Source organism: Ruditapes philippinarum, unplaced genomic scaffold, assembly GCF_026571515.1.
Source record: "Ruditapes philippinarum isolate M1 unplaced genomic scaffold, ASM2657151v2 ctg7521_1_1_1_1, whole genome shotgun sequence".
In the NCBI taxonomy this organism is placed as follows: Eukaryota; Metazoa; Mollusca; class Bivalvia; order Venerida; family Veneridae; genus Ruditapes; species Ruditapes philippinarum.
This window is the reverse complement of record NW_026852556.1, coordinates 58515-82123: the sequence shown is the minus strand read 5'-3', so window position 1 is coordinate 82123 and position 23609 is coordinate 58515. Positions and strand designations below refer to the sequence as shown.

Below are 23609 nucleotides of genomic sequence, written 5' to 3'. Positions count from 1 at the left end.
AATGTATGTAAATTCGAAAATATTTTTTTTCTAAACGCATAAATAATGCTTTAGCTAGTGTGTTTCTCTGGGTACGGTAACTTATTATACTAGTAATGCAGTTGCGAGAATTTTTTTTTAAACTGGTAACTTTGAAAACATGATATGACTTAATTACCCTATGTGCTTTCTTGTTTCACATCTACTGCTCCAAAGAGCTATTCGCAACAACCCTTCTGAATTTTTTTTTCCACTTGTATAGACTCGTGATCGGGAGAAGAGAAACGTTTTGTTATCAGATTTCTTCTTCACATTTTCATTAACCTTTTCTATGCAAGAAAAAAATGTAATTTTTTTATAATTATCAAGATAAAATACACAAGAGAATGTCTTCAAGGATTTTCATAATCGTCATCATTACTTTTCTTTAAAAAAAACAATAGCAATAAAAACACATGCGTCAACTAGTTTTAACCGTGTATGACTCAAGAAACATTCCTTTGCTTGATATCACGAATCTATTTTTTTATTTTGATAATTAAAATTACCAATTTTTTTCTTTGGTAATAAAATTTGATGAAGTAAAAGTAGTGTTAGTTAAAAATGATAAAAATGGGGCCGGGTTGACCAGTAATCAGATTGTCTTAGGGTCAGATTGACTATTACGGGACCGAAGCGCCTTGAGGTCGGGTTGACTTGGGGCCGGATCGATTTGCACCGGCTAGGTACGGTACTTAACAGTATTTAGACATTCGCGAAACAAACGGTGTTAATGTAAATATTTCTAGAAAATTCCCATGCTATTTTGTACACGATGGCTGAAATTAAACAAGACAAAGATAAAAACATATTTCGTGACATAAACGCAGATGATGATGACCCAGAAGTTACTCAGATTGAAAGCCTCTGTTTGAACTGTCAAGAGCAGGTAAATAGATTAGTACCGATATTTTTTATCACAAAATTTCAGACATTTGGAACAAATGTTTCCAAATTTTTTATTTATGAACAGACCCTCCCCTAGTCCAAATATTTAGACGTAACCGCGGATTTGAAGCTATTTTTTACAAGGGTCAAATCCGCTTTAACGTCTAAAGATATCTATTTTAAAATCCATAGCAAAATGAAAAACAATAAACATGCACAATCATTCAAACTTCCGATGTAAAATGTTACAAATAATCATAATCCTACCATAAATGTGTGTTTTCCTTATCAAAATCAACTTATTCAAATTTTAAACAATTTAAAACAAATCCCATGTTAAAATTGTGTAAACAGCCTCCATATTGTGTGTACTACGCAATGCGGTGATTACTGGAACCATATTTTTTAGACGAAATTTTTATTGCGCGCACCTGTCAGCGTCTTAAATCACAACAGAATTTTTTTTCGTTCAGACTAATTTCGTACTATTGTTTTTGAGTGACGTCACAGCATGACCGGGAATTTCCAATATGGGGGTCACCGCAAACTGTCTTTCATGTGTCTTCTTAAATATATGGATAAATAAACTACTTATCGTGAGTAATTATTGCATATTTTTACAGTTTTGGGGAAAATATGCTTCCGTCTTTTATGCAATCAATTGCTTTTTGTGATAAAAAACTTTTAAGTTGTGATTTACCGGTAAATTCAAATCGACTCGAGAAGCGTGTCGATTAGTGCTATGGGAAATTAGCCAGTTATGGAAAGACTTCGCATTTTCCGATAAACGTCAAAATGTAAAAAAAAGAAAATGCGATGTCTTTCAATGAAGGACTAACCCTCCCCCTGGCACAGATGATACGCCCCTGTAAACTATCAAAAATCGTTCAACATTTAAACATGAATGGGACATCTGTTACAACGATATAACAATTTTCACATTAGATTGATACAGAAAACCATCAACCAAATAAATAGTCAAACATATTAGACTGTGAGACGTTATAGGCTTGTTAAAATTTATGTCGGTCAAGTCTGACATCTAATAGTTATTGCTCAAAAACGCATAGCATCATAAAAAATTCAAAAAATGTCTATTGTCTTGCCTTTCAAGCTTAATTCAAAAGCTTATCTTCTAAAGTTCTTTTCTTTCAATTTCATGCTCAATCATAAACAAAAACTCTCAAACAATGTACTTATCAACAGATCAATTTAAAATAAAATATAAATTGTCTATCAGCCATACTGGTTAAGCAAGGTGCTTTACAGATTGATTCCAAATTTTTCAACGGAAAAATATATTCGAACACACTGACGGTGCATTGGCAATTATTTCGTTAAAAAAATATTCCGTTAGATTGTTCTGACTCAGTTAAACGCTTACATTTGAATTAGCCAATCAGATTTCGCGCACTTTATGGCCGTCACACTAACAAAGTTCTATGCTCCTGCGTTTACGAATAAATTATGCAAATGAGCCAGATTGAGCCGCCATGTTGGAGTTTCAGTAAGCGTGTTGGAAATTGCTACCTGTTCGTTTTGAAAGCTTGTCCTCACTTACAATTTCATTGAATGTAGGAAAACTTGGTTTTGTTTGATTGCATATTGAATGATAGGTATTACAAAATAAATATAATGAAAATCGATCAATAAATAATTGTATACGAGCGTTATAAAGTCAATTTTTTTTCGTCAGAATAATAAGGTTTTGTTGCAGGGTATCGGTAAAAGACTGCTTTTTAACCCGTTTTTGAAATTTATTTGAACACGGAGACAATTTTTCTCAAACAGGTTTATGAATATACTTTACGTTGCAACAGAGTTTACCGTGTGTCCATTCCTTATTAAAATTATCTGAGAAGTTAAATCTGTTTGTTTACATGTAAATGTGTACAGTCATTTTGACCGACTGGAATAAAAACTACTATGACGGTGATAATACCTGATATGTAATGAAAATTACGCCTTGTAGTGCAAAGTTTTGGACATTGCCATTAAAATTAACACTTAATTTGACTCAAACTGTTTCTTGTCAGCAAAATTGAAACCGAAAGTAGAGGTTGTTCTAGAATTTTATCGAATAAAATGGGTGGGATTAAACCACCGCGCATGCCCTGTGCGAATGTATTGTTTACATCCGGTCGTAGCATAGGGTAAGAGTGCAAACTTTGTTAGTGTGTCATTTGTTTATCGGCTGTGAAAGGAATTTAAATACATGAGAAGATTTAATCATGATTTTTCGGATGTGACAGTTTAATTATTTTGACAAAAGGTATTTATTTTTTAGTTTTGTTCATAAATACAGTTGACTCTCGGTAACTCGAAATCCAAGGGACTTGGCATTTTACTTCGAGAGAAACGGAATTCGAGTAAAGTGAATCTGCCGCCATTACGTTGACATTCGTACATGTATATACATGTGCCTACTGAATGTGCAAAGAAGTAGGTTTGTTATTGTTGACAGCGGCCATGCACATGTTTTAATAAGCACTCACGACAATTCATTACAATAAAAGCACAATAACACATTTACTTCAACAACAATTTATCTAATATTTGAAGTGAATTGATCATCGGACGAAAACGAAAGTATCAACTATCATAAACCGGTAGTTATTAATGTATGCAATATGACGGAAAATTAATTAAAGAAATGTCATTTACCTTGATATCTAGGCTGTTATTTGACTAAAGCCTGTCAGACTGGAACGAGTCAACATTCTAATAGAAATGTGTAAGACTAGTCTGCAGGTAAACTTAATTACACTTAAATTAATTAAATCTTAAATTAGTTATCTAACTGTTAAAACCAATTAAGCGCTGAAACCGATTAAATCCACTTTTTTAATAATACATGATGACCGGCAATTAAAATTACTATGAAACGTGTGAATCACGAGTGACAACGTCCCGCCTTGATGTCGCCGACCTTTGATCAGTCGGCTGTTTTCACACTTCGACTTATTGAAATGAAAATATGTTTGATTTTAATTGACGGGACCAAATTTTCTTTTCGACTAAACAGGAGTCTTGGTAAGTCAAAATTTGACCTAAGCGGAGTTAAAATACAAAGTTAAAGAAGGAAATTTGACGGGACTTTAGAAATTCTTCGACTAACGCGGAGTTTTGAGTAAAGCGATTTTGACTTATTGAGAGTCAACTGTAGTTGACCTACAGTATGTAAATACTTATATTACTTATGTAAATACACGCTGTCTTCATTGTTTTTCGTTCCGCCCGATTTTCTGGCGGAACATGCTATGGGTTTTTGAGCAATTTCGATATGACGTTGCTTTGCCCAGAAAAAGCGACATCATATTTATAGGACTACCCAATAAACTGATATAGTTATTAAAGATTCTAGACCAAAATGTAAACACAGATACAGGCACTTCGGGTGCAGTGGTTTTCCTTTCTAATTAACATATTTTGGGAAAATCTATCTCGTAAATTGCTATTTTAGGAAGTATAAAAACTGGTGAATGCTTTATTTTGTGTCCAAATTCACTGACTGCTCTTATTGACCTTTTCGAAAAACCTAGCTAAACACTGTTTTCCGGTACGTTACGGATTTAGCTCTGGGGAATTAAGCCAAATGAAGTACATAACACAATTACATGATATTTCTATTTTTCTATCATTATTTTACCGTTAAATGTGAAAAAAAATTGATGTATTTGAAAATTATCAATATTCCTTTAATATCTATTGCAAATTTTTCAAAAAATAAATTGTTTATAATGAAAATCAATAAAATTAAAACAGACGTAGTGGAATCTTCCATAATAAATAAGGTTATTTTCTGCGTAAACTTGTGTATTTACTTTATTTTTTGTATGGAATTATTCATACAATGATATTTAATTATTTTCTTATAAAGAAATAACTGTTTTATTTCAATTTAATTTAAAAAAAGGCCGAAAACATCGAGTTCGCTATTACACTCCATAAGGTGTTATTCCCCCAGAGCTATGTACAGAAAGTACTGAAAAACGGCGTTTAGCTAGGTTTTCGAATTTGTGAATAGGCCTTTGCTATCTGGGACTTAAAATAGGGGGACAGGCTTCTCATGCCTTCTTATCAGTCACTGTGTAAGTGTCCAAATGAAATCAAGCAATGGACTAGCACAGTGTTTATATGCTGTAATTACGGTATATGCCGGATCTAATCCGTTTATAAAATTTCCTGTGATTTATATGAAAATGATACAACATTGTTTAAAAGTAGATTAAAAGTTAAATTTACCAGTGTTTTCATATTAAAATTATTTGAAAATTGACATGGACTATTCCAAATTCAGACATGGGCAAACCCATTACACAAATTTAGCAGGTTAAGGCTCAAGTATGAAAAGGAACATCGTTTATGTAGTGTAATAGATAATGTATCATTGCAGGGTATGACACGCCTCTTTCTGACAAGAATTCCGTTCTTCCGAGAGGTGATTGTTTCCTCATTCGCATGTGATCATTGTGGGTTTAAGAATTCTGAGTTACAGCCTGCGGGACAAATACAAGAGAAAGGAGTGAAGTATACGCTGAAAGTGGTAAATGAAGCGGTAAGAGTTATTACATGGAATTTATGACATATAGATAATGATTACAAGTTTTCTCATTTACCCAAAAGAGTTGACTGTTTGAACATTTGAGTTTTAGTTTTAGCTCCAGTTACAATTTTGTTTTATAGTTCTTGTAGTACATTTTGTAACCATGTTGACTTTAACTTGGGGCTTCTGTGTCTGAGTGATTTTTTTACTTTTAACCACTTGCCTCTCACCACTGGTACGTTTGAGCTGCGCAAGTATCTTCAGATTCATTAATGTGAGTAAGCTATACAGCTAGCTTACGAATGGTTGGTGGTTCTACTCTGGCGGCTGTTCATGCCTGAAAAATTGCACAGTGGTCTACCTCCACCAGTAAAACTGGAAAGTCGTGGTATGACATATACTGTGTTGGTGCTACATATAACCCAGTTAAAAAATGAAATAAGAAATACTTAATCTTTTTGATGACAGGTATTTCTCAGACAGTTCTGTTTGAAGGAACATTGTGTAACGTTGTATACATAACTATTACCATCTATGCTTGCCTGTTAATTTCTTTATTAAGAAATTGTGTCTTTTAACCATAGATAACAAATAAAGTTAAGTTTCTCTTTAGTTTATAAAAATTTATTTTAGTTTGATTTTGTTTGAAGCTATAAGCTTATTGAAACACTCTCGAATCCATTCCTGGAACCAACTAGTACTAAGCAATGAATGTAAAGATTCTTGCTCAAGGAAACAACGGCTTGCCCCAGAAAGGGTTTGAACCCATGCGGTTTCTCTTTCACATTGAGTGTGATGGTCAATTGTCTCTCACAACTTATTAAGATCTCATGTGGGATAAGAAGTCTGTTACTTATAGACAAACAGGTTTAATAGTGATTCAGGAAAACCAGATTGGTGGACTGGCCACCAATTTGCAGGGCTTCTGTTTATTTAAGTTTCAGAGCCATTTACACCTTGATTTTGGCTTGTGACTTAAAATGCTTCCTTCTATACCTATATAATGTGACTTCCATTGTCAGAGATTTTGCGGTCTCAGATTTTCAAAATTTTGGAAGTAAACAGAAGCCCTGCTGCAGAGATATGGCCAGATATGTGTGAAAATTGCCCTTAGAAACAAAACAGACCTTGTTATACCCCCAAAAACGAAGTTTGGGGGGGTATATAGGAGTCACCCGGTGGTCGGGCGGTCGGTCGGTCCAGACGTCCGTTGCATTTTCCTTGTCCGGAGCATAACTTGAAGACTAATGGTTGGAATTCAATATAACTACATACAATGGTCAAGCACATTGAGAGGAAGTGCAGTGCACAAGAACCATAACTCTATCTTGACTAATTACAGAGTTATTGCCCTTTGTTACTTTTCCTTGTCCGGGGCATAACTTGAAAACTACTGGTTGGAATTCAAAACAACTTCATACAATTGTCAAACACAATAAGGGGAAGTGCAGTGCACAAGAACCATAACTCTTTCTAAAGTAATAACAGAGTTATTGCCCTTTGTTGCTTTTCCATTGCTTTTTTTTGTCCAGACCATAACTTGAAGACTAATAGTTTGAATTCAATATAACTACATACAATGGTCAAGCACATTGAGAGGAAGTGCAGTGCATAAGAACCATAACTCTATCTTGACTAATTATAGAGTTATTGCCCTTTGTTACTTTTCCTTGTCCGGGGCATAACTTGAAAACAACTGATTGGAATTCAAAACAACTTCATACGATTGTCAAACACAATAAGGGGAAGTGCAGTGCACAAGAACCATAACTCTATCTAAAGTAATTACAGAGTTATTGCACTTTGTTACTTTTCCATTGATTTTTTTGTCCGGACCATAACTTGAAGACTAATGGTTGGAATTCAATATAACTTCATACAATGGTCAAGCACATTGAGAGAAAGTGCAGTGCACAAGAACCATAACTCCATCTTGACTAATTACAGAGTTATTGCCCTTTGTTACTTTTCCTTGTCCAGAGCATAACTTGAAAACTACTGTTTGGAATTCAATACAACTTCATACAGTTGTCAAGGACATTAAAAGGAAGTGCAGTGCACAAGAGCCATAACTCCATTTTGACAAAATACAGAGTTACTGCCCTTTGATACTTTTCCTTGTCAGGAGCATAACTTAAAATGTACTGGTTGGAATTGAAAACAACTTCATACAATGGTCAAGCACATTAAGAGGAAGTGCATTGCACAAGAACTATAACTCTATCTTCAGTATTTATAGAGTCATTGCCCTTTGTTCCTTTTCTTTGTCTTTCTGGACTTATTACAGAGTAATTCAATTAAACTTCATCAATGGCCAACCACATGGAAAGGAAATGCAACATATAAGAACCACAACTATTTTTAATTGCCCACAACCATAACTCTATATTTCAATTCTTTTACAAGGTATTCTGTTACTAGTAACATCCTCATTTCCGAAGCAGTCTTGTGGGGGTATTAATCACATTTAGTGATAGTTCTAGTTTTGATTTGATATGAACAACTTCCATGTAATCTTGTCCTGATAGAGATTGGTCATGTCTGAAAATAGGTCACTTTGTCAAAAATAATCTATGGAGTTTAATTTTTCTGATATGGTTAAATAAGCTTTATTGAATGGACTTTCCAAGCTCTCGTACTTGTAACTGACCATTATCGACTTTGGGGATATCAAGATGAAAACATTGCACAGTCTTCGACTTAACCCACTCGACCGACGACCGAGTCGAGTAAATTTGCGGGTGGTCGAGTGAAAATTTCAAGCTGGTAGCCCGTCTGGTCGAGGGCTTTTTTCATATCCAAATTAAGAAAATGTTGGAAATATGCATAGCTCCAGATAGCAATGTTTTGGCTTTATGAAAATACAATGTATTTCTGCTGAATTGGATGGGAAACTAAAAGTACTATTGTCAACACTGCTGTAAGTTGAAAACGAAAGTAGCAGGAAGTGACATCGAGTAAAAAGGGAAGGTAACTCTTGGGAGTTTCTGAAATGAAATTATTGATAAGTTAAATTTGGTGTTATCATCGTAGGACTGAACCTAATATTCAATTTGTTTAGATAGACATATATTATAATGTTTTTGCTAAAAAATAAAGAAAAATGTCGTACTTGCCGCTTTAGTTATTGGAAAACATATTTCTCCCTTCCCATCTGCAGTTTTGTACTCAATATTTTCGTACCAAGGTTACAGTTACGGACAATTTCCTCAAAGACTAATTCTTTGTGTATAAAAGTTTTAATTTAATTCTAATTTCAATTATAAATATTCAAAACCAAAGAACGGCACTAAAATGTAGTCTCACTCTGTAGAAATAGAGTATGAATAAAGCCTCATGCTGACCATGTAGCTGATTGTAAAAGAATGTGACTCATTCAAACAACAACATGTCAGCAAAAAAAATGAGTCTTGTCATAAATTTGCTGAGTAACCTAAACAAACCCTTGTCTAGGGAAGCCTGCCTTAACAGAGCAAGTTTTGTATTGTTTCACACTGAATCAATATTTTATTATATAAGTCAGTCTGATTTATGTAAAGAAAGGAACTTTTTAGAAGGCAATGAAATTTGATAACAAAACAATGCAAATTCTTTTTATAAATTTTACCCCAGAATTTTCATTTTACTCTAGATTTTGATGGGTAAACCACCTTGGCCCTAAAAATTATTTGCAGCTTTATTGAACTTAAAACGCTTATGAAATATTATTGATTGTTAGACATGTATTTAATAGGCGTCATCTCATGCTTCACAATATGTCTTTTCTCTTGTATTTTGAAGGCACTAAGCCAAAAGGGAACACACCAAAAAAAGTAAAAGTAATACGAAAAAGAATATAAATATGTTGTCAATGCATGTATCAGCCGACATGGTTACAGTAAATGAGGAGAAGAGTAGTTTCAGTTTTTAAACAATTTTTTTCAGTGTCTGTAGACAATGCCACGGAAATATCAAAATATCTTCTTTTCATATATGTAGTTTAAACTCTTCTTATTTAAATAATGAAAGGAAGAAAAGTTGATAAGTTGATATTTTAATAATGTTAAATGGTATATAAAACATATAGAAAGTGTTGTTTTTGTACAAAATGTATGCAAAAAATACCATTTTGGTTCGGGCTAGTTAAAATGTGTTCGGGCTAGTGAAATTTGTAAGCTGCTAGCCCGACTGGGCTAGTGCTGATAAAAAATTAAGTTGAAGACTGATTGCAGATAGTCAGAAAAAGTTCAAAGCCTATACAGAATGCATGGATATGAATGTCAACCTGGGTGTATGTTGGGTTTTTTTTTTTTATTTTAGTTTCGATCATGGTAAATACTGTTCACTATTCAGTCAGTACATATTTTAACATTTTTCCTAAAAATAAATAATGATCAAGTTATAACATAATAAGTGGCTTTAATTTCTTATTTCAGGATTTGAATAGGCAAGTTGTACAGACAGAGTCTGCCACTATATCAATACCAGAACTTGAGTTTGAATCACCACCAAACAAAGGAGGTAATTGTCTGCTGTTTTAAGTCTTACTTTGTTGTTTTATTTTTCTGTTTTGATGAACTTGTTGAATTTGTTACAATTGAAACGTTTATATTTGTTTGTTTTTGTATTTTGTCCGATCTGATCGAATACTGTACGACCCTAGCGGAAAATAGTAACTCTATATTCGGATATGTATTGTAATTATTTTGAGTACACTGTACAAAAAATATGAACAAAATGGCATATCTTGTCATAAAGAAATAAAGTTAATGTTGAAAATCTAAGGATTTATTAGTATGGTCGGTTAAACATTTAACATCTTTATTAAGTAGCCGTTTAAATTGTTAGCATTTTTCTAACCGTGACACCCCTAGATTTTACACAAATTTTAACATTTTTTGGGGGGTTGGTATCTAAGCAGTCAATCCACCTGTGTGTAACTATTTTTCTTTGATAACTTACTAGTATTATCAATTTTGCCCCAAGAGACCAGATATTAATTTGACATGATTTCTGAATCAGCAATGGGAGAAATATGACTATTAACATTAATGATGGGATCAGTTGTAAAGGGGAAATGTCTTGTCTGAGGATCAAACCAGGGACCCATGGATTGCTAATCCCATACCCTCCCTATTGAGCTAAGGGGGTGGAAAGTTAACATTTGTGATACACAGAACACAAGATATTAATCATACAACAGAACAGAACAATTATTAATTTTACATTATGTACTGTAAACTTTACTTATAATGGTATTCAGGGGACTGCCAGATTTATGTTGTTATATCCGGAAATCATTATACCCGAGAGCCACCTGTTTGAAATCAAGGATCAAGGCAGAGGCAACAGCAGTGTTGTTGTTGTTTGTATTTGTTTTTAGCAGTATATTGCTAAAGGCAATATTGTAAAAAGTGGAATTTACTGTACAATGATTAAATGTCTTAAGTTTCATTGTGAGTAATATTTCCTAAAGTTATGTGTGAAGTAAATCTTGTCCTAATTTTAGACGATTTTTCATTAAAATTTATAAATAAATCTTAATGAAGAACCTCATTTCTGTAAACTTTTCACCATTAAGGTTAATAAAATGCATTTTATTTTTGATGCTTTTATTAGTATTAACTACAGTAGAAGGAATAATAGACAGAGCTGTTGAAGGGTTGAATCAAGATCAAGTTTTGAGAAAGGTAGGTGTTGTTTATTATCATTATGATATATTTGTGGTTACCACAGCTTTTCTATGAAATTAAGTTTTCTCAGATGTTGATTTTATGGTTTATAATAGGTACACTCAAACTTTTTGATGTTTCCATTTTTTTTGTATTTAATGTAAGATAAGATGATATGCAAAGTTATTGCCAGAAATCTGATTACTATAAGTGAAACATTTTTACACATATGGTTAACACAGAATTTATTTTAGTTCCATTGTGTAGGAAGCTATAAGCTTATAGACACACCTTTGAATTCGTTCCCGGAACCAACCAGTACTGAGCAATGAGTGTAAAGTTTCTTGCTTTTTACATTATCATATATGTGAAATAATTTTTGAAAACTGAATAGAGCCCATGATTTGAATACTGTATCATTGTTGTATTATAGATCCAGCATCCTGATGTTGCAGAGCAGATTGACAAGTTTGTGGAGAAGTTAAATGAATTAAAGACATTAAAATCACCTTTTCACCTGGTAAGCATAAACTAAATGGTTTTTTAATTGACTTAAAGGCACAAATGCCTCAGAAAAAAATACATTTTTACTTCTTTAGAAAGGGCAAACACAAATTTTATAATGTTTAAATAATGGTTTTAGGGAAATGTTAGATGCTTGTTGTTTGAAAAAAAGTAACAATAATTGTGAAATAATTTGTCGTAAAAATAGCAAATTGTATATAAATAATAAAGTAGTATTTTCACTTCCATACAAAATACTAATTCACACTATAAATATACTTATTGCCAAAAAGCAACAGATGGAAAAGATGGTTCCGGTAATTTGCCAATGAGTAACAAAGTAGCCGCAATATATAGAGAAGAAACTGTCCTATCACCCCTTAATACAACTGTTGAACTGGCTATCATCAGATGACACAAATGTTCACTGATAGCTCTTGTTAGTCCACTAGATATCTTATTTTTTCTTTAACTTTATTAAATATATATCTTTTTTCAGGTGCTTGATGATCCCAGTGGAAACAGCTTTATAGAAAATCAATATCCTTTGTTAAAGTACTTGAACCTATATTTGAAGCTAGTTCTTGTAAGGCCAACAAAATAAAGGAGATAACACTGAATAATGTAGCATCCATAACATACCATTTCTATAATGAAAAAGATTATGGCAATCCAGTAAACCTTTACCTTAGCAGTTCATTTATCTTCAGTATTTCAAGGATAATTCACTTTATTTCTTTATTAACATCAAGGACCATGTGAACGTCTTCTGTTGTCATTTTATTTAAATGATGTTTCATACATATATTTTTTGTCAAAATCTACTTCCCTACTTTTTACACTAGTATAATTACCAGTAATAACATGAAATTCAAATAAAATAAATTCAAATTACAATTTAGCAGCCTTTAAGGATAAATTAATTGCTTGCATAGTATTTAAATATACATATGATGTAATTTATGATTTTCCTTAACAAAATTACTTTTGCACCCAAATCAGATCCGGAGACTAAAGTTATACATTATAAACGTACAAAGGAACAAAATGAGGTGCTTGGTTTGCAGGTAATTTACTTTTGTTAATAACAGTAATTTAGATATAATGGCATGTATGTATACATGTGTATTACCAGTGTCACATATATGGAAATGTGTTACTAAGATTCTAAAACACTTTGTATGGGTTCCTCGCTAGGATGAGAGGGCTTTACACTTGATACCATAAAAATAATGAAATATTAAAAAAGTGATACCTGGTCCAGTCCATCTGTTGTATTGGTTTTCTGTCCTTTGTAGAATGGAATAAGGATACGTTAAGATTAAATCTACTAATCTATACACAGGATAAACTTGTTAATCATATAAAAAACAAGTGTTAATTTGTTTTAAAAGTTGTGCTGCTAAAAGTCAAGAGATTTAGAGAGGCGAGCTTTGGGGAAACTGACTGGATGGAGAATTATGTCAGTGAGTAATCTCCATGATTTATAGTCACCTTAGTGCAGTAATAGATTATAAGAATCTTACACTGGCTGCCGGTACAGACCGGAATATCTAGCTCGAGGGTAACTGTTTACGGCGGTAACGAGGCTCTGCCGAGTTTCCGCTAAACAGTTACCCGAGAGCTAGATATTCCCGTCTGTACCGACAGCAGGTGTTTGATTCTTTTTCTTGCATATTACATGTCAATTATTTTCGGAACAGAAATTATGAAAACTAATATTTTCATTACGCACTTTTTTCTTATACAGTCCGACCCCGGTTATTCGACAACCCTTTATTCGAATACCCGGCATTATCCGAAGTAGATCGGCGGTCCTGTTTTTATCTCTATATAAATCAATATAAATACTAGCGTATTATTCGAAATGCATTATCCGAATACCTCCTATTTTTCGAAGTAAAATTTCGGTCCCGATTATATAATTATGAAAGAATTTCACACCTATTATTCGAAGCCAGCCTAATTATTATTCGAAGCCAGACTAATTGGCGCAGATCCACTCCCTGACCGGTCGACTTGTGAAAAATATCAACAGTCATGCATGTATTTAGACAAGCATGATAATAACTCTTGTAAGTTCTTTAATCAACTTTAATTACCGAAAATGAAAAGCAATGCACCTTGTCCGATTTTGTGGCTGTTATTGCTTGAAGATGACAGCAATAATTTTCGTACATACCGTATATGTAAATTTGTCAAAACATCCAAAACATTTTTTTCATTAATTGTTACGCTACATGAGAGCCTTTTTCCTAATCTAAAATACCATAGTTTAGCTGTAAATACCGTAGTGACAACACGGACATTATCAAGGCTTTTCCTCGAAATGAAACGATACATAATGTAGAATAAAATGAAAGTATTTATGTGTTCAATGTCAATAAAATAATTTTTACGCATCTTTTCTTTAATATTTATTTTTCTCAATTGATTACAGGAAGTAAGTGTGTTGTAAACTGTAGTTTTGCTACGATTGGTCAAAGTGGAGTAGTTTTCGTCTTTCACAATATTCCGAATTCGATTATTCGAACCCATCGATTATTCGAAGTAAATGTTCAGTCCCAGACACTTCGAATAAACGGGGTTGGACTGTAGTAGCGTATGAACTTACAACTTCATTCATAACGGACAAATGACGTCATCCTAAGAACGCGATTCATTCATAAAAGGCGCGCGTCAATGACGTCATTTAAACCACGCGACTTGTCTTACATGGGGGGTGTAAGACGGAGTTTTCTAGCACCGGTGTAAACGGTAGATAATCCTGTCTGAGATGCAAGAATACCTATTACTGCACTAAAGTGACTCTATCGTAATCAAGGAGAAGCACTGATTATTTAAGTGTTTGCTATATAATTAGACATGGTAGAATACTAGTAATTATTGCAGTGTTTGTATTATTTTTTTTAGGATTTACAGTAAAATTCCAATAAAATGCCCCTCCCCTAATAAGGCCCTCTTTCTGGTTTTTATGCTTCCCGAATTTGTGTGACTAAAAATGGCCAAAAAGATCAAAGGAAAAGTCACATAAGTACCATTTTTTAGGTACGTCCATACATCCCAAATTTGTGTCCGTCCCATAACCTTGTTATTTAAAGTTGGATTTAATTAATAACTATTTCACAAAAATGATCACCATATTGAGATGACATGTCACGCATAACATTTGGGTCGCTACCTTGAAGGTCAAGGTCACAGCATGACCTTGCAGCAAAATCGTGTCCGGCCCATTACTTCGTTATTTGAAGTCGGATTTTACAACTATTACACAAAAATGATCACCATATTGAGATGACATGTCATGGGCAACATTTGGGAAATGTTGCTACCTTAAAGGTCAAGGTCACAGCATGACCTTGCAGCAAAATCGTGTCCGGCCCATAACTTTGTTATTTGAAGTCAAATTTTACAACTATTTCACAGAACTGATCACCATATTGAGAGGACGTGTTGCTGGCAACATTTGGATGGCTACCTTGAAGGTCAAGTTCACAGCATGACCTTGCAGCAAAATCGTGTCCGGTCCATAACTTAGTTATTTGAAGTCGGATTTTACAACTATTTCACAGAACTGATCACCATATTGGGACAATGTGCCACGCGCACCATTTTGGTCGCTACCTTGAAGGTCAAGTTCACAGCATGACCTTGCAGCAAAATCGTGTCCGGTCCATAACTTAGTTATTTGAAGTCGGATTTTACAACTATTTCACAGAACTGATCACCATATTGGGACAATGTGCCACGCGCACCATTTTGGTCGCTACCTTGAAGGTCAAGGTTACAGCATGACCTTGCAGCAAAATCGTGTCTGGCCCATAACTTCATTATTTGAAGTCGGCTTTTACAACTATTTCACAGAAATGATCACCATATTGAGACAATGTGTCAGGCGCAACCATTTTGGTCGCTACCTTGAAGGTCAAGTTCACAGCATGACCTTGCAGCAAAATTGTGTCTGGCCCATAACTTCATTATTTGAAGTCTGATTTTACAACTATTTCACAGAAATGATCACCAAATTGAGACAATGTGTCACGCTCACCATTTTTGTCGCTACCTTGAAGGTCAAGGACACAGCATGACCTTGCAGCAAAATCATGTCTTGCCCTTAACTTCGTTATTTGAAGTCAGATATAACAACTATTTCACAGAAATGATCACCATATTGAGACTGTGTTGCAGGCAACATTTGGGTCGCTACCTTGAAGGTCAAGGTCACAGCATGACCTTGCGGCAAAATTGTGTCCGGCCCTTAACTTCGTTATTTGAAGTCGGATTTTACAACTAGTTCACAGAAATGATCACCATATTGAGACAACTTGTCATGGCAAGTCGGTAGATAAATCTAATTGAGTAGAAGTGCAGCGCAAAGAACAGTAACTCTGCCTTGCCTAGGTTTCGAATTATCACACTTTGAACTTTGTCTGGGACATAACTCTGAAACTTCAAAAGATATACTTTTCTGTGTCCAAAACCTAGTCGGGGAGCATCACCCGGTCCAACCGGCTCTTGGTTTGATAAGGAAAAAACCTACTCGCCAGTGCTGAACTCAAGAATTAATCAGTAATTTTGAGGAGAATGCCATCTTAAAGCTGTGACTTCTTGAGCCCTTCATTATATTTATAATTATTGTATATATTTCAGGAAGAGGAAGAAACTGTGGAAAAGCCAGAAGAAAAGTTTAATGCCAAGGATGAGGTACATGTAGATTTAACATGTTTCATAAGTTAAATTTCCCACGTCCTGGAAATTATATAACTTTTACAAATTTAGTCACCAAATTGTCTCAATGAGTCTGTGATTGTTTAGGATTTATTTCTCCTATACTTAAAAATGAAAGAAAAATCAAGAAGAGGAAAAATTTAATGGAGAGAAAAAACAAGCAAACAAAAAACGTAAATGTCTAACTAAAATAGCAATTTATTTATTGATATCTATTCAGTACTGTTGCTTAATTTAGTCTAATTTGTGTAGTGAATATTTCTTTAGCAGATTGCTAAAATTCTGTTTAAATGGAGCTTATTAAAAGATTCTAGTTAAAATATTCAAATATGTGATCTATTTTTTCTCTGTAGTCTGACTATTTTGTTTATCTCGTATGACTATTTTGTTTATCTCATATGTATATATATTTGTTTCTATAGGTGTTACAGTTTATGAGTAATTGTCCAGGTTGTACGGCTCCTTGTCAATGTAACATGAAGCTTGTTGGTATCCTTTTCTGTAAACAGGTTCAATCCCCATCAGGGGCAAGCCGTTTTTTACTCAGCAAGAAACTTTACACTAATTGCTAAGAACTGGGACATACGATATCGTATGTCCCAGCTAAGAATTGGTTAGTTCCAGGAACGGATTTGAGAGTCTTACAATAAGCATATAGCTTCCAACACAATCAAACTTAAATAAATTCGTATAAACTATGCTAAACAATTACATGTATTATATTTCGTAAAATTGCCAATTAGGCAAAAGGGTTCTTTTGTGGCATCACTTGTGCCATACTGCCCTGAGTACAAATCCTGTGAGGGCTTTTGAATTCTGTCATGTTAAAAAATGATTTAGCAAGTTGTCTGAACATTTGTGGTTGTATTTGGCAGTCCACTTGTGCCTGAAGTGATGGATGAAAAGGGCCTTATACAAAAATTTTTCCAAATGTTTTGATTAGAGAATCTAGTATAAAAATTGAAGAAAGTAGTCCTGATGTAGCCAAAAGTTAAGTATGTTTAATGTTTGAGTCATCTTTAACAATTTGATATTTGTAAAGGTTATTTCTTGAAAATGATGAAAGTTTAATGTTGTTGATAATGACCCCTTAACCTAGATGTAGACATACCACATTTTAAAGAGGTGGTGTTGATGGCCATTACATGTGATGCATGTGGACTCCGTGACAGTGAGGTGAAGGGTGGGGCAGGTATTGAACCCCAGGGCCGTAGAATTACCCTCAAGCTGACTGACCCTAGTGACTTAACTAGAGATGTCCTTAAGGTAAACCTGGTTTAATTATTAGGACAGAACAGTTTTATTTACAATATGGAAATGAACTTAGGGTTCTTTCCATATATTCATACATGTAATATAATTTGATAAAGGTCAGTATCTTAACATACACATATAGTTACAGTTGTAAGGATAATGCAAATTTCAAAGTTGTTGTGAAAACATCAATAGGAGAAATATTTGTTTATTTACTAGAATAAATATAAACAGGTTGAAAGGAGCAAGTATTCTATGGATAGAGTGGAGAAAACATAATCACATGTCAGCCATCTTTTCTGTTCTTCCATTATTCTTATTATTCCTCATTGGGTTTTCATTTCTAGCATGATTTGTAAGATATTTGCCATATACATAATAGTTTCATTAACTTTCACCCTTGTGGGTCTTCTGAGTTTGATAAGATTAATGAAGCTCCACTGAGGTACAAAAGCCTAAAAACATGAAATTTTATTTTTTTACATAGATCAGCCAGGGCACTTAAACAGAATGATAGACAAAAAATATTTAAGAAATATACACATACTGAGAAATAAATTTCAAATTGTATTTTTGTACTATTTTAAGCCGGAATTGGGTGAAAAGTGTTGCAACACTTTAACAATTTGGGTATTTCATAAAATAAGAATACTTACCCTGATAAAAACGGAGTGAGCGAATGATTTGAAACTTTGCACACAAAATAGTTGTCTAGACCTATACCAAATGGAACATTCATCTCCAAATTTTATTTCAAGTCCCATCATGTCAAAAAAACTCAGTAAAGGCTCTTTTTAAAGTCCTCAATGTATTTGATTACATGTGTCTGTTTGCAAGTGGACCACACTTTATAATGTTAGCTTATTTTAGCATTTTCATATCAGAACCCCTCACATTAACAATAGGACTGAGAGCTACAATATTTCATGGTAGTCCTCTCCTTTACACAAACATGAATGATTGTTTTACAGAGTGATATGTGCCGAGTGGAGATACCAGAGTTAGATTTTAGTACAAGTATGACCTCAACTACCGGCAAGTTTACAACTGTAGAAGGCCTTGTTGATGATATTATAAATGAGGTAAAACTATTATAAAATATCTTTTAGAATGATGAAGTTATGTTTTACTGCATTATTTACAGTCAATGAATTTAAGATTTTGAATTTACTAGCCCGAATTCCAGTTTTAAATTTCTTCTACTATATATCTTCTACTAAATTTGCTTTGTATTTATAGTCTTGTTTCCATAACCTGTAGAGTATTTTTATTGATTTGATGTGAAGAAGGTCTTATTGACTTACTTTTCAATGTTTGAACTTAAGAAGGGATGTAACATACTCTTTTCTTAATGTTCGCATAACAAAATGAAATGGAGTATTTTTTATTATAAATAAAGTCTTTTAATAAGGGATATAACTGCCGTTCTATGTTATAATTTATCTATTAAATCAAAACACAATTACAGAGCTGTGCACTGCCTTTTGTCTCTTACCAAAAACAAATTAAAGTCAGTGTAACATTCACATTGCTTTTATTTTTTTCAGTTAAGGAAGACTAATCCATTCTTTATGGGAGATAGTACACAAGGGGATAAATTGTCCAAAATATCAGAATTTTGTGATAAACTGGAAAAGGTAATTGGATATAGAATAAATGTATTAAGTCTATAAATAGAATTTCTGCTTCACTGCATGTTTTATCTAATATATTGATAATTTAACAACACTGCTTGCATTGACAATCTGAGGAAGTTAAAATTTTTGGTGGCAATGATTTCAGACTTATGGAAACAATATAAAGCAAGGCCAGTCTGCACATCAGGACAGACCAGACTGTTTTAACACTGAAACCCCTTAAAGTAACATGGACTTTTCCAGTTCCTAGAATTCATCTTAGATATACTTTCAATATCAAGAATATGACTTTTTGTTTTGTTTAAGAGAATTTTCTACAAAAAAGATATAATTTCAATTTTTTTTGTTAGTTTGAACAGTGCTTTATTCGTAATGTTTCATTAACATGATAATTACAAACAATTGTGAAAAATCTGTTTAAAATTAATATATGATTAATATAAATTTCAGATAAAATCTGGTGAAAATTTGGATGTACATATAATACTAGATGATCCTACTGGGAACAGCTATCTACAGGTATAAACTTATCAATATTAATTCAGGGGTTCTGCTAGCCATAGAATCCTGAGTCATTTGGACCAGTACAGACTAAGTTTTGCCAGTTACAAGGCCAACTTCCCATGATTTAACAAAATTTGACCCTCGACCCTCTAATTACAATCCTGAGGGTCAAATCAGGCTTTCATGAAAGTTGAAGTGTCAAAGAGTCATTTCAAGGGTCAAATGGACACACTTTCATAATAAAAAACTTTAATACACAGATAAAAAAAATAATTTAAATTTGTATTTTGATGGAATAAGAACTTATGAGTTAAGGTAGACCATGGGTAATGGGCACTATAAGGAACTGTAAAATTGACAACATTGGACAGTTGTATGTCTTAAAGGTCACCTGTATGCAAAATTTAAATAAAATTACCATGTGGTTTATGAGTTATGGAGATATTTCTGAACTAAAACTTTGCATATATATTAAGAGGGCTTTTTTTTCAAAAATGAGGAAACTCTAAATAATCTATAATATCATCATTACCAAAAATGTTTTCCTATTGCTCATTTAAAAAAACAAATAATAACATTCAGGTAACAAATTCACAAGCAAAATGACTGTTTCTAAACAAAATGTTTTTCATATGTTTAAAAATGTTACCCTACCCCACCCACTTTAAACACTTATTTGACCATTTCCGAATATGAAAAGCCTTATTCAAAATATTCCTAAAATTTACCACAAAAAGGGGCTGTTATATATATATAACTGGCTTATGTAACTGAATATCTGGCTTCCTAATTGCTATTAAATTCGGCATTGTTTAGCAAATAAATACCTACAATAATTATATAATTAAAATCAAACACTTTTTTCTTCCGCAAGTGATCTGAAAGATACATAAATGATATTAAAAAGAAAAAAAAAAACAAAGCAAAATAAGTTGCCCCTTCTGGGGTTTGAATCCACAACCCTCAATTTCAATGTAGTTGACAAGTGATTCTAGCCTATTTGAGTACACTTTAAAGTTGAAGTAATGCATTACCCATGGCCTACCTTAAGAAAGATAAATAACAACATAATAGAGTTTATTAATTAAGAGTTAGTTAATTATGAATAGAATATTTTATGAAATTGATCTATATATTTCAACATTAAAAACAAGACAGACTGCCTTTATTACCATTAACCATTTAACAACCACTTTAGTCTGCTTTCCTGCAGCCTGACCAGGCTCTGTATTGGTAATTGCCAAATTTAAGAATAATGTACTTTGGTATTAAAATCCCTTGGAATCCAAAATGTCATCAGAATTTTCATAGCGGAATTTCTAAAATAAAGGCGTATTTCTTTAATATTTATGAACAAGCTGTCAGAAATAGATCAAGTGTTATTTTGAATTTTATGTAATACCAAAATGATACCCACTATATAGTTCTGGCTTCCATAACTTTATATGTCGCTTTTATTTTGACGTTGTGCGACAGGTCTAGCAGTACTATAAAACCTGTTCACTGAAGTCTCTTTAGGTACCCACTATAGTATGATGATGAATTTATTTACAGAATGTATACGCACCAGATGATGACCCGAACATGGACGTTGTTAATTATGACAGGACAGTGGAACAAAATGAAGATCTTGGACTGAACGACATGAAGACAGAAAATTATGAAGAGTCTTAGCATATAGCCATCGGAAAAAAACTTTAGCAATAGAAAAAACAATAAGATTATCGTTAAAATAAACGGATACCGTGCTTTGTTAAGTGAATTCAAACTTGTGATATTAATTATATCTTTCGTTATTTTGATGTCTGAAAATTAGACCAACTTTTTACATTGTTTTATTTATATGATCTCTGATTAATTAAAGAAAGTCTTGAAATGGAATGCAATGATTTTTTTGGTTTTTTTTTAATGTTTAAGCATTTCTTTTCACTATGAAGAAAGGACTTGTGAATGAGCTTGATGATATTGTGAATTTTTAAGGCAAAGTAATATGGTTGAGATACTTGTTTTCCAAATATACAGTTCATTTTTTGTCAGTTTCAATTAAGATATTAAAATTCAACAGAAAAAAAGCTGTATTTTATTTGATTTTTCATATTCTTTTTTATATACTTTGAACTCAACAACTTACAGGTTAGACCATTTTCAATAATTATATACACTTTTTAAGTGATATATTAAGAGGTAAACTGCTGAAATACATTGTGTCTGATCGCTACAAACATCTTAACAAATAAATATTGTTGAAACTATACAGTAAAACCCAGACAAACCTTGGCAATAGCCCTATCTAATACATATGTAGTTCTTATCTCAAATAAAGCACAGTGATGTCCTCAAGGAATACATTCAAGCTCATCTAATAGGTCTATTTTCAAAGCACAGTGATAGCCTTGAGGAATAGGTGAAGCTCACACAACCCAGGGCGATAGCCTTATCTAATAGGTCTAATCTCAAAGCACAGTGATAGCCTTGAGGAATAAGTGAAGCTCACACAACCCAGGGCGATAGCCTTATCTAATAGGTCTAATCTCAAAGCACAGTGATAGCCTTGAGGAATAAGTGAAGCTCACACAACCCAGGGCAATAGCCTTATCTAATAGGTCTAATCTCAAAGCACAGTGATAGCCTTGAGGAATAAGTGAAGCTCACACAACCCAGGGCGATAGCCTTATCTAATAGGTCTAATCTCAAAGCACAGTGATAGCCTTGAGAATAAGTGAAGCTCACACAACCCAGGGCCGATAGCCTTATCTAATAGGTCTAATCTCAAAAGCACAGTGATAGCCTTGAGGAATAAGTGAAGCTCACACAACCCAGGGCGATAGCCTTATCTAATAGGTCTAATCTCAAAGCACAGTGATAGCCTTGAGGAATAAGTGAAGCTCACACAACCCAGGGCGATAGCCTTATCTAATAGGTCTAATCTCAAAGCACCAGTGATAGTCTTGAGGAATAAGTGAAGCTCACACAACCCAGGGCAATTAGCCTTATGTAATAGGTCTAATCTCAAAGCACTAAGTTAGCCTTGAGGAATAAGTAAAGCTCACACAACCCAGGATGATAGCCTTATCTAATAGGTCTAATCTCAAAGCACAGTGATAGCCTTGAGGAATAAGTAAAGCTCACACAACCCAGGGTTGATAGCCTTATCTAATAGGTCTAATCTCGAAGCACAGTGATAGCCTTGAGGAATAAGTAAAGCTCACACAACCAGGACGATAGCCTTATATCTAATAGGTCTAATCTCAAAGCACAGGGATAGCCTTGAGGAATAAGTAAAGCTCACACAACCCAGGCGATAGCCTAATCTAATAGGTCTAATCTTAAAGCACAGTGATAGCCTTGAGGAATAAATAAAGCTCACACAACCCAGGGCGATAGCCTTATGTAATAGGTCTAGTCTCAAAGCACAGTGATAGCCTTGAGGAATAAGTAAAGCTCACACAACCCAGGGCGATAGCCTTATCTAATAGGTCTAATCTCAAAGCACAGTGATAGCCTTGAGGAATAAGTAAAGCTCACACAACCCAAGATGATAGACTTATCTAATAGGTCAATCTCAAAGGCTGTTGGTTGTGTGTGCTTCAATGCATTCCGTGAGACAATCCCTGCTAGTGAACTTGTGAACTGAACCCATTAAAATGCCTATCACGGCGGGTAGTGTGATGTTTACTTTTATCAGCATGCTTTCTGTCCGATAAAAGCCCTCTAAAGGGTATGTCACCGTGGGTTGTGTGAGTTTACTGTATTCCCTTGGCTCTACCACCGTGTTTTATATCATATAAGAATCACAAGAAAGGCCTATCACCGTGGGTTGTGTGAGCTTTACAGTCTTCCCTTGGCTATATCACCGTGATTTACACCAGATAAGAATCA

The 23609-nt window shown here is 33.7% G+C and overlaps 1 protein-coding gene across 1 annotated transcript; it reads left to right on the top strand.

The window, feature by feature from the left end:
• Positions 1-726: 726 nt before the first annotated feature.
• Positions 727-21609, top strand: LOC132716856 (zinc finger protein ZPR1-like). Its single transcript, XM_060700190.1, has 14 exons — positions 727-907; positions 5303-5464; positions 9868-9952; positions 11051-11121; positions 11537-11623; positions 12107-12146; positions 12592-12674; positions 16258-16311; positions 16758-16824; positions 17441-17601; positions 18561-18671; positions 19137-19226; positions 19677-19745; positions 21285-21609. The coding sequence occupies exons 1-14, from the start codon at positions 794-796 to the stop codon at positions 21402-21404; spliced, it is 1314 nt and encodes a 437-aa protein (XP_060556173.1). The 5' UTR covers positions 727-793; the 3' UTR covers positions 21405-21609.
• The last annotated feature ends 2000 nt before the right edge of the window (positions 21610-23609 follow it).